The sequence below is a fragment of the Syngnathus scovelli genome, chromosome 4, assembly GCF_024217435.2.
Source record: "Syngnathus scovelli strain Florida chromosome 4, RoL_Ssco_1.2, whole genome shotgun sequence".
Lineage (NCBI taxonomy): Eukaryota > Metazoa > Chordata > Actinopteri > Syngnathiformes > Syngnathidae > Syngnathus > Syngnathus scovelli.
The window spans coordinates 1467537-1479611 of record NC_090850.1 but is presented as its reverse complement, the minus strand read 5'-3'; the positions used below and the strand labels follow the sequence as shown (position 1 = coordinate 1479611).

The following is a 12075-nucleotide window of genomic DNA, read 5'->3' as shown; positions in this document are numbered from 1 at the left end:
CTTTTCCCTGCAATAAATCCTGGTTCAAGCTGCATTTGGTCGCCCTGGCTCAACTCATTCCTGACAAAATGAGTCCTGTAACACAAGGGTCCCCAACCTCCAGGCCGGTACAGGTCTGTGGATCATTTGGTACCAGGCCGCACAAGAAAAATTAAATAACTTGCATTATTTCTGTTTTATTTACCTGAATCTGAACAATCTTTTATTTTGAAAAAAATGGACTGGATTCTCTCCTACACCTCGGTGATGTGAACAAAGCATTACTCATGTTATGTTGTGGCCGCGATGTTATGAGGACGCTGTTAGTGAAGTTGCATAGGAATACACAGTGGATTCATGTTTATTATCATAATATACTGTGGTGTTCGCATGCAGAATTCACCCACGGAACTAAGGATTGAGGGGTGATTTGGGAACGTGGTGTTAATGTGGTAACGCACTTCTGTTGTTGTTCTTCCTATTCCTCATTTTACGAGTATGTTCAGTAGAGTCTTTTGCGACACACTTCCTGCGTCTCCTTTCCTTCGACACCACAATACCATTGTTTCTGCATAGGAAAAATTTTCAAGGAAATTCTGGTCCACCATCCGGCGTCTCAGGAGGGGAAAGCAGTGCAACGTCAACACTGTTTGCAGTGGGGATGGCGTGCTGCTGACCTTGACTCGGGACATCGTGAGTCGGTGGGGAGAATACTTTGAAGACCTTCTCAATTCCACCTACACGCCTTCCATTGTGGAAGCAGGGCCTGGAGACTCTGAGGCGGACTCTCCAATCTCTGGGGTTGAAGTCACTGAGGTAGTTAAAAAAACTCCTCTGTGGCAAGGCCCCGGGGGTGGATGCGATCCGCCCGGAATTCTTAAAGGCTCTGGATGTTGTGGGGCTGTCATGGCTGACACGCCTCTACAACATTGCGTGGACATCGGGGACGGTGCCCCTGGATTGGCAGACTGGGGTGGTGGTGGAGAGTGTATTCCAATTACAGGGGAATCACACTCCTCAGCCTCCCTGGTAAGGTCTATTCAGGGGTGCAGGAGAGGAGGGTCCGTCGGGAGGTCAACCTCGGATTCAGGAGGAGCAGTGTGGCTTTCGTCCTGGCCGTGGAACAATGGACCAGCTCTACACCCTCGGCAGGATCCTCGAGGGTGCATGGGAGTTCGCCCAACCACTCCACGTGTTTTGTGCACTTGGAGAAGGCGTTCGACTGTGTCCCTCGGGAGGTTCTGTGGAGGGTGCTTCGGGAGTACGGGGTGCCGAGCCAACTGATAAGGGCGGTTCGGTCCCTGTATCACCGATGCCAGAGTTTGGTCCGCATTTCCGGCAGCAAGTCAGATTCGTTCCCAGTGAGGGTTGGACTCCGCCAAGGCTGCCCTTTGTCACAGATTGACAGAATTTCTAGGCGCAGCCGAGGCGTTGAGGGGGTCCGGTTTGGGGACCTCAGCATCGCATCTCTGCTTTTTGCAGACAACGTGGTGCTGGTGGCTTCTTCAGGCCGTGATCTCCGGCTCTCACTAGAGCAGTTCGCAGCCGAGTGTGAAGCGGTCAGGATGAGGGTCCGCACCTCCAAATCCGAGTCCATGGTCCTCGGTCGGAAAAGGGTGGAATGCCCTCTCCGGATCGGGGATGAGATCCTGCCCCAAGTGGAGATCAAGTATCTTGGGGTCTTGTTCACGAGTGAGGGGAGGATGGAGCGCGAAATCGACAGGCGGATCGGTGCAGCGTCGGCAGTAATGCGGACTCTGTACCGGTCTGTCGTGGTAAAGAAAGAGCTGAACCAAAAGGCAAAGCTCTCAATTTACCGGTCGATTTACGCTCCTACCCTCACCTATGGTCACGAGCTATGGGTCGTGACCGAAAGAACGAGATCCCGGATACAAGTGGCCGAAATGAGTTTTCTCTGCAGGATGTCCGGGCTCTCCCATAGAGATAGGGTGAGAAGCTCGGTCATTCGGGAGAGACTCGGAGTAGAGTCGCTACTCCTCCACGTTGAGAGGAGCCAGATGAAGTGGCTCGGGCATCTCATCAGGATGCCTCCTGGACGCCTCCCTGGGGAGGTGTTCTGGGCATGTCCCACCGGTAGGAGACCCCGGGGACAACCCAGGACGCGCTGGAGAGACTATGTCTCTCAGCTGCCCCTGCGACCCGAGCCCGGATAAGCGGAAGAAGATGGATGGATGGATAATTGAACCTAAATTAAAAAAAATTCTAACATTATCCAACCATCACAAATATAAATGTGCAATGTTTTTAAATTACATGTTTAAAACTGTAAAAATATACATACAATATCAAAAAATGGGTGCAATTTTATAGAACAAAACTACTAAGTTACAATATAAATATATACATATTTTATGTAGGACATATCAAATAAAACAACCAGATTGGCGAAACAAAAGGAGGAAACAAAATAAACATCACTCTTGAGTGGGGTTTTGATAGCCCCCTTTGCTACTCAGCGCTGGAGCTTGTAGAATGTACTATGTAGAATGACAATAAAGGTTTTCTGATTTCTCTTCTGATTTCTGTTTTAATTTTAAAGCCATTGCGGTCCTTGTTTCATCATTCGTGACCTCTGTGCGTGTTGTCAACAGCTTCTACAAAGTAGAACTCGATGTACATCGGGCACCACCCATTGTAGACCTTGGGATTACTCTGTAAAAGAAATATGAATACGGTGGAAAAAAATGAACATGTAGCAATCGCACAGGAACGAGCAGACAGGTTTTTGTTTTCATTTACTAGCGCTATCAGAGCAGTGTTCCTGAGGGCCCTCCCTCTGCACGAGTCACACGAGCACGCATATTGAACGTTGTCATCGTCATTTGTGTAGAGTCAACAACAGAAAAAAAAATGTCAACATTGAGCACAGCCACCACATCGTACGCCCTCTCTGTTGTCTTTTTTAAATCTACAGTACAGATGTCAACAGGGATGAGAACGGCAAATGAAAAAAAACACTGAAAAGTAGCCGGGGTCTGGGAGCCGCATGCGAAGCCCCCCCCTACCGTAGCGCGTCGCCGACCGCGCTGGTTGCATTATTGTGACAGAGCCGTCGCTGAAATTTATAAAATATTTTTAAACTCCTGCTTTCCAAAATTCAAGTCGACCCAAGTGCGCAGGGAGTTTAATTTTGTCAGATCACGCAACTGCAGCGCACCGCCGAACGCGCAAAAGTAGCGCGCCCCCGACCGCGCAACTGCACCGCGCTGATCGCATTATTGACAGAGCTGTCACTGAAATTTAGAAAATATTTTTAAAGTCCTGATGTACTTTCCAAAATTGAAGTGGACCTCAGTGCGCAGGGATCTTAATTTAGTTCAATCGCGCAACCGCAGCGCGCCGGGCGCTCACTGTCGCATTGCTTTAAGAGCGTCTTTGTGTTCCGAGTTGTAAGATGGCGCTGCTTTCGAGCCATGCCCATCTGAAGCAGTTCCCGATCCCGTTCGACTTGCCCCCCCCCCATAGAAAAAAAAAAATAAATCTACACGGATCTACACGATTCACAAAAATGATCCTCCCGACGGAAAAAAACACGGAAATCCGCGAATCCGCGGAAGATTCTCATCCCTGTGTCAAACTAATCATACCTGTCCATGGTCTTGGAAACATGCAGGTCTACAAATCAGCAATCTTTATACAAGGAATTATGAACAGTGTCTCAGAAGAGTGGAATTAAGAGTAGACAAAATTGAATTGAGGACTTTTTTTTTTTTTTGTAAATCAAGCAAAAAAGTAACTGAAAAGTCAGTAACTTTGACAGTACAGCAATTAAACCAAACAGAACCCTCCAGGTTCCATTTGTAAGCCATCAATAGTGAGGGGGGGGGGGGGGGGGGGGACATCCAAAATTTTGACTAACCAATTCTAAGCTTAATCATTCAGTCTTGCATCCTGTTTGTCATTTATTTCCTTGGACATCATGTCAAAAGTCTCCAAAATAGTCATGGGCACCGTCCACCCTCCGTGTCACATTCTGAATGAGTTGAGGCTCCTCAGCCCAGGGATTGCCAGAAGGGACTCCATGATGACCTTCAGAAACTCTGAGAATAAAAAGAAATAGAAATAAAATACTCACTTAAATTACATCAGCTATGACCTCTTTTTAAATGACTAATGCCTACAAAAAAAAAAAAAACTCTTTACTTTTCCCTGTCATGGGCGTTTCACACTCACTTCCTAGCTGTGGAAGAATGAAGCAAATGTTAGCTGCAAGATTCAAATGAACCATTCTCCAATGATAAACTTTGCCCTGTTTGAAAAAAAAAAAAATGGCATTCTGTCTGTGCCTTTGAATGTGGTGCAAATTAATTTGGCTGTTGTACATATCCAATCATGTTATTTTAAAACAGTACTGATAAAATTGCTTGTTCTACAAGTTGTTATCCAAAAAATTTACAGGGTAAACCTGGGTTTTATTTTGCACTTTGACATCCGCCCCGGTTTTCGGAATGTGAAAAACAAGCCAATGACAAGTCATAAATGCAAGTTCCATATTGAATATTGCAATTACGCTTTTTGCATATGCTCGACAGTAGCTAAGCATACATAAGTATATTCAAACCACCAATAGCAGCAATTTCCAAAGATAACGCAATGCAGTTGTGATTACTTCTACAATCAAGAATAAATCAAAAATCAATCTGTACCTTGTGGAGTCCGGTCAGTTTTTAATCCAGATGCTCCTCTTTTCTCCAGGCTTGGAGTCTGAAGAAGAGGGAAAGGGAAAAAGAAGGTCTGATTTGACAATTCACCCATTAACCGCTGTTAATCACATACACAACGCAATTTTAACTTTTGAAGTGATCTGCCTTAGAGTTCCAAGCCCTGTTGAGAGCAAAACAAAGTTAGGTGCACATTTTAATGACATCAGAAGATGTAAAAACCTACCTTTTCACATGCCACTCCTTGAGCTAAATCTGGAGTCACAAATCACAACATGGGTAAAAAGCGAAATTACATCTTTGCTATGCCATCAGAAAATCTCAATTTTGTGATCTATACTTACTTTTTGATCTTGTTTTTGTTTTATAATAGCCATGGCGATTTTTGAAAGTGAGCTGCTGACATCTGCAAAAGCAATGCCATTATTTACATTAGTTTTGAATTCACATATGAATTGTAAATGCATACGGCAAAAACTATTGTCAAAAATAACATTTCCTTTTTAAATGTAGGCATTTATATGCCTTATATGTAGTTATAAACTTTCAAAAAGATTTTATTCACTTGAGATTTTATTTACTTAAGAAAACCACTACATACTGTACACTATGCATCGACATGAAACAAACTTTTTGAAATTTGAAGCAAATTCCCTTAAGCTAAAGTTAAAGTCCCAATGATTGTCACACACACACATCTGGGTGTGGTGAAATTTGTCTCTGCATTTAACCCATCCCCATGTGATTTTGATCCATCCCCTGGGGGAGAGTGGAGCAGTGAGCAGCAGCGGTGCCGCGCTCGGGAATCATTTGGTGATCTACCAAATCTACCATCAACGTTTAGCGACCATTAACGTTTGTGTCAGCTCTTCTCTTCACAAAGCAACTAGTCAAGTAGCGAAAACGAAGGACGAGCAGGCAAGCTCCAACTCAAGTCCAATTTTGAAATCGATTCATAATGAAATAGACAAACTTTGCAGGACAAAACAACAGCTCTTACTGAAAAACCTCGAAGACTCACCTGATAGCAGCATTCCTTTGTCTTTTTTTAATTTTGTCTTTAGAAGCAACAGGCTCAAACTCATCGGCCACTTGCGCTCCACACTTCTTCTTCTTCTTGGTCTTTTCGGTGGTGCACAATTTATGCACGTGACTGCCCCTAGCGTTTCGAACGAACCAATACAACATTGTTCATAGAAATTACAGCTGGTTTAGAGTTCAATATTTCACATTTGATGGATTTAATTTTGGCATCTATAGAATTGTCACGTCTCGTCCCCAGTTGTTTTATTATGTGCATGTTGCCATGATTTCTGTTCACATCGGTGTTCTGGCCCCTCCCTTCCAGTGTCTACTCACAATCAGTGTGATCACCCTTACCTGCTTCTCCTTTGCTGTCATGTATTTAAATCCTGTCTTCCCCGCACTCCCTGTCGGATTATTTCTTGTCTCTTTTTTCTTGTCTTACGTCTCTGTCAGTTCAGTTTTTTGTTTGCCAGCCCTGTCGGTCAGTCCCGTTGATATTTGTTAAGCCGTTAAGTTATTTTAGTTCGCCGATTCACTTGGCTTGTTCCCCTCATCCTCCATTCCAACTCCCCTTTTCCTTCAATAAACCCTGGTCCAAGCTGCATTTGGTCGCCCTGCTCCATTCCAATCCGTGACAGGAATAACGTAATATAGACTTCTATATCAGGTTACAGAAATAACCACACTTCACAGGGATCATTGATTGTTTAAAACAAAGCAATACAAATTATGTACATTATATATACAATTTAGGGTTTAGGGTTTAATATTTCATATTTGATGGTGTCCCCACCAAGCGGGATAGAAAATGGATGGATGGATGGATGGATGGATGGATGGATGGATGGATGGATGGATGGATGGATGGATGGATGGATGGATGGATGGATGGATGGATGGATGGATGGATGGATGGATTTAATTTTGGCCTCAGGTTACAGAAATAACCACACTTCACATGGATCAATGGTTGTTTAAAACAAAGCAATACAACTTCTGTAGATTATTTATACAATTTACAGCTGGTTTATGGTTTAATATTTCATATTTGATGGATTTTATTTTTGTTCGTCTATGTGTGCCCTGCGATTGGCTAGCAACCAGTTCAGGGTGCCCCCAGCCTACTGCCCGATGACTGCTGGGATAGGCTCCAGCACGCCTGCGACCCCCGTGGGGACAAGCAGTATGGAAAATTGATGGATGGATGGATTTAATTTTGTTGTCTATTTTAGGTTTGTCATGCGGTCACATTTATTTTCCGGATTTCTGTCTTGTCGGTGTCGTAACTTCACTTCCTGTTTTATTTTGTCATCCCTTCCGTTTCAGTTCGTGGTTCCTTCCTCTGTTTCTGTTGTCTTGTATTCCCTGATCCCGATTGTGTGCACCTACCACACAGGTGCTAATTGTCAGCACCTGTGTCCCAGCCCTTTTGTGTGTATTTAGTCCGTGTCTTCCCCTTGTCTTGTGCCAGTGTGTCTTGCCTCGTCCCGACCACCAGCGATTCCTTGACGTCCAAACTCCCAGTAAGATTCCTCCTTTTTGTCTCGCCACAGAGCGACGCTTTTTGTAAGTGCCTCGTTCTCCCTAGCTCTTTTTGTCTCGCCCGAGTGCGACGCCTTTTGTTTGGATTTTGCCGAGTGTTTCCCTCACAAGAGGCGCTTTGAGTTGTCTTTTTGGTCATCTTATTTTGGAATAAATCAGTGCAAAGAAAGACTCTGCATCCGAGTCCTCCGCCTTGTTCCCTGCCTGACAAGGTTATTCCATAGCCCTAATATCAGGTTACAGAAATAACCACACTTCACACTGATAAATGGTTGTTTAAAACAAAGCATCACAACTTCTGTACATTATTTATACAACTTACAGAATGGTTTTGGGTTAATATTTTATATTTGGATTTAATTTTGTCGTATATTTTAGGTTATTCCATAGCACCAATAACACTTTACACGGATCAATGGTTGTTTAAAACAAAGCAACACAACTTGTTTTGGGTTTAATATTATCATAATTGATGGATTTAATTTTGTCATCCATTTTAGGTTATTTCATAGACCTAAAATCAGGTCACAGAAATAACCACACTTCACAAAGCAAAGTTTAAAACAAAGCAACACAACTTCTGTACATTATGTATACAACTTATAGAATGGTTTTGGGTTTAATATTTCATGTTTGATGATTTAATTTTGTAGTCTATTTTAGGTCTGTGTAGACCTAAAATAGATGTCTATTTTAGGTTATTCTATAGACCTGAAACAGATGTCTAAATTAGGTCTATGTGTAGACCTAAAGTAGACGTCTAAATTAGGTCTACATATAGACCTAATATAGATGTCGATAAGGTTACAGAAATAACCACACTTCACCCGGATCAATGGTCGTTTAAAACAAAGCAATGCAACCTCTGTTCATCATTTATACAACCTACAGCTGGTTTAGGGTTTAATATTTCTTATTTAATGGATTTAAATTTGTCATCTATTTTAGGTCTATATGTAGACCTAATTTAGATGTCTATTTTACGCCTTTATATAGACCTAATTTAGACGTCTATTTTAGGTCTATAAAATAACCTAAAATAGACGTATGTATTAGGTTACAGAAATAACCAATTCACATGTACGGATCAATATGCTTGTTAAACACAAATCCAAACAACTTCTGAACATTATTTATACAATTTACAGCTGGTTCAGACTTTAAAATTTCAAAATATGATCATATTTGATGTTTTTAATTTAGACGTCTATTTTAGGTCTATACCGAGACCAATTTTAAACGTCTAAATTTGGTCTATACATAGACCAAACGTCTAATAGATGTCTATGGCTGACAGGGAGACGTTTGCAAATGTGTTGTCGTGATTACATACAAAGGAACATCTGTGTTTTCATGAATTACTGCAAGAATGGATGAATAATTTCTGTTAGAAAGCTGACATTAGAATATTTGAACTATTCGAAGGTAAAAATGTCTCTTAATGATTACTAGATTATAAAAATAGTTGTCAATTAATTTGATGAGATTACTTGTCAATTATTTGATTAAGTTCTACATTGTAGCTCAATTAAATTTTTGGGGCTAATATGCAATATTTATAAAATTTTATTATGCAGTGTGAACAGTACACTTCCCTTTTTTTCAAATGCGACCTGGGCCTCTTTCGTATGTGAATATAAATCTGATATAAATGTGATGCGCCAGCATTATGAATGCTCATCAGCACACATCCCACCTTGACATCCATCGACGGTGCTGTGGTGGAGAGGGTGAGCAGCATCAGATTCCTGGGGGTGCACATCAGTGAGGACCTCTCCTGGTCCGCCAACACCGCGTCACTGGTGAAAAAAGCTCAGCGCCGCCTGTATTTCCTGCGGAAACTCAGGCGAGCAAGTGCTCCTCCGGCCGTCATGACTACATTCTACCGTGGCACCATTGAGAGCGTCCTCTCCAGTTGTATCGCTGTCTGGGGTGGTAGCTGCACTGATTACAACTTGAAGGCCCTGCAGCGCGTAGTGAACACGGCTGGTAAGATTATTGGTGCTTCACTCCCCTCCCTGAAGGGCATTTACATCTCCAATCTCGCCCGCAAGGCGACCATGATTGTGAGTGATGTGAGTCACCCCGCTCACTCTTTGTTTGATCTTCTGCCCTCTGGGAAGAGGTACAGGAGCCTGAGCTCCCGCACCGCCAGACTCACCAACAGCTTCATTCTCCAGGCTGTTAGGATCCTGAACTCTCTTCCCCCTTTTGCGTAGCATCCTGTATTTATTTATTTTGTTATTTGTTTATTTATTGTTTATTCATCACTCTTATTTATTCATTGTTTGTGCCTTCTTGTTTTATTTTCTTGTGTTGTTTACTTGTATGTACATTGTGAACTATGTCTTGTCACCGTGGGATAGTGGGAACGTAATTTCGATCTCTTTGTGTGTCTTGGCATGTGAAGAAATTGACATTAAAGCAGACTTTGACTTTGACAAAATCAAAAACCTCTGCATGGGCGAGGAGAGAATGCACAGGAGACTACGTCCATGAATGTGCAGTTGTGCAGAGGTGAGCATTACATACCAGGGAGGGAACAGTCCGGACAGATGCCCATTTTGTGGACGAAGGCAGAGAAAGTTCAATAAAATAAAAACAAGACGGGCTGAGCATAGATGAAAATATTTTTTGTCTGTCCATGTAATCTACCGAATCTGGGTCAATCATACTTGCCCATTTTGGGTTGTGAAAAATAGGATGATTCTTTTTTAATCTGCGTGAAAAATAGAGATTTTTTTTGTGACGTATTGGCGCACGATTTCAGAGGGGCGGGGTGTTGTTCGTCAACCGGTTTCTTGCCTTACATGATACATACTTGCTTCCTTGGGTTGTGAAAAATAGGTTGTTTTATATTTATGGGGTTTTGGCCCCCACTACAGCGGTCTGCAACCACCGACCCGAGGCCTAGTGCCAGTCTGTGGACCACTCGATAACAGGCTGTAGAGAAATTCTTAAACAAAATTCACACACAGTTTGGACCATATCAAATTAACATAAAAATTTAATTTGGTATCAATTGTAGCATTTGACAGGAAATGCATTATTCTGCTGAGAGGAGAAAGTGTCATCTTGCAGCACGGCTAATAATGGAACATAATATCTGTCCGTGTAAACAAACAGATGAGACAAAACAAGTGTTTGTTTCTCTGCTGGTGTGCTGTTTAATTTTAGCTGTTAATGTGTAGAAAAGATGACAAACTGGCAGCGGGACTTTTATGTAACATTAAACACTTAGATCAGGGGTGTCAAACTCATTTTTTATCATGGGCTGCATCGTAGTCATAGTTTCCTTCCGAGGGCCATTATGACTGTCACTGTAAAATCGGGAGATTAGCGGGAGAAATAACAGATTGGGGGGCAGGCGGAAGACAGGGGTGAAAATTGGGAGTCTCCCGTCTAAATGGAGAATGTTGGCAAGTGTGCGAGTTCTGACTAAACCCTGTTCATTCGACGGACCGTTTTGGCACAGTAATATGGAAGCCTGCCACGGATAGGGGTTTCCATTTGGATCAGCACGATACTCATCGTCGTAAATTGTGTAGATGATCAATTTACTCTGAGTAGCGAGGAGGAATGACTTAGAAATGAGTTAGTGGTGACGTCTACTAGAAATGACGTCACGCCATTGCGTAATAAAAGAAGAGTGTATAACCAGAAATGTCCACTTTATGCAACTATTACTCAAAACATCTTCGCGGATTCACACAAATGTCAGTAGTTTCTCGATCACTCTCTCCCACTCCGAGGCTTTTGGTGACGTCTAGGTTGGTAATGTGCGGATAAGCGTTCATACTTTCGACACAGAGCATACATACATGTCCGATTTACCTTCACATACGAAAGAGCCCAGAGCGCATTTGAAGAGAAAAATTGGAACCGTACTGTTCACAGTGCATGAAAAAAATCTAATACGTATTGCATATAGACAAAAAAAAAAAATCGTAAGTGAGCTGCACTATTATCAGTAAAGAATCTATTTTTAACAATCATAAAGCAGCCACACTCCATAAATATATATTGTACTTTGCCTTATTGCTGACGTGATTACTCAAAAAATTACTCGGAGCTTCTTTATTTCATGACTCTTGCCTATACGTTTGCAGGTAGCGAACAAAGCTCACCTATGGCCTGTAAAACTTTGAAAACTAATTTGACATTTGTCAGACAAGCTTTAAACAACTTGCACACTGCTTTTCAAACTTGGAAAATGCGACTGTCGGTAAAATATTCTCATAAAAACTACCATATCAACTAACCCATCTGTTCAGGTTATCACTACGCATACCTTCCCCACCCGCGGCACCGAGAAGTTGTTGTTCTTCGTCGTTGTTCTCCTTTCCTTGGTTGTCAGACATATTCCAAGATTCTTATTGGCTCGTGGTCACGCAACTCGTGTGTGTGTATCTATCGATCGATCGGTCAATCGATCATCTCTCTCTCTCTCTCTCTCTCTCTCTCTCTCTCTCTCTCTCTCTCTCTCTCTCTCTCTCTCTCTCTCTATATATATATATATATATATATATATATATATATATATATATATATATATATATATATATATATATATATATATATATATATATATGAGAGAATGATTTGAATATCTAACGGAAGGTATACGTTGATAAAACGAACAAAATAATGTCTCCTTCGGACGTGCCAGCTACGTCAAAGGTTTGTGGAACGAGGAAGTGAAATGACATAAAGGTAACCTTCTGCAGTAACCGACAGTCTCTAGTTGACGTGCACAGGATGCAAGTTTTTTCTCCCGACTGAAAAGTCATAAAAAGTGCATTACTGCCTCCCCCTGATGTAAGAGTATAATAACAGTTCTATTTTA

General features: G+C 42.1%; 1 protein-coding gene across 6 annotated transcripts in view; it reads right to left on the bottom strand.

Moving 5' to 3' along the window:
• zgc:153993 (uncharacterized protein LOC767645 homolog) overlaps positions 1-11719 on the bottom strand; it is a 57436-nt gene extending 45717 nt beyond the window's left edge. The window contains exons 1-7 of one of the 6 annotated variants that reach the window (XM_068650551.1): positions 11521-11679; positions 5683-5820; positions 5006-5067; positions 4888-4916; positions 4647-4704; positions 3860-4040; positions 2571-2652 (exon numbers count right to left, since the gene is read on the bottom strand). In XM_068650551.1, coding sequence (XP_068506652.1) covers positions 2571-2619 — 49 coding nt within the window. In that variant the 5' untranslated portion in view covers positions 2620-2652; positions 3860-4040; positions 4647-4704; ... (2 more) ...; positions 5683-5820; positions 11521-11679. The other 5 variants (XM_068650552.1, XM_068650554.1, XM_068650553.1 and 2 more) reach the window with 5 other exon arrangements.
• Positions 11720-12075: the final 356 nt, after the last annotated feature.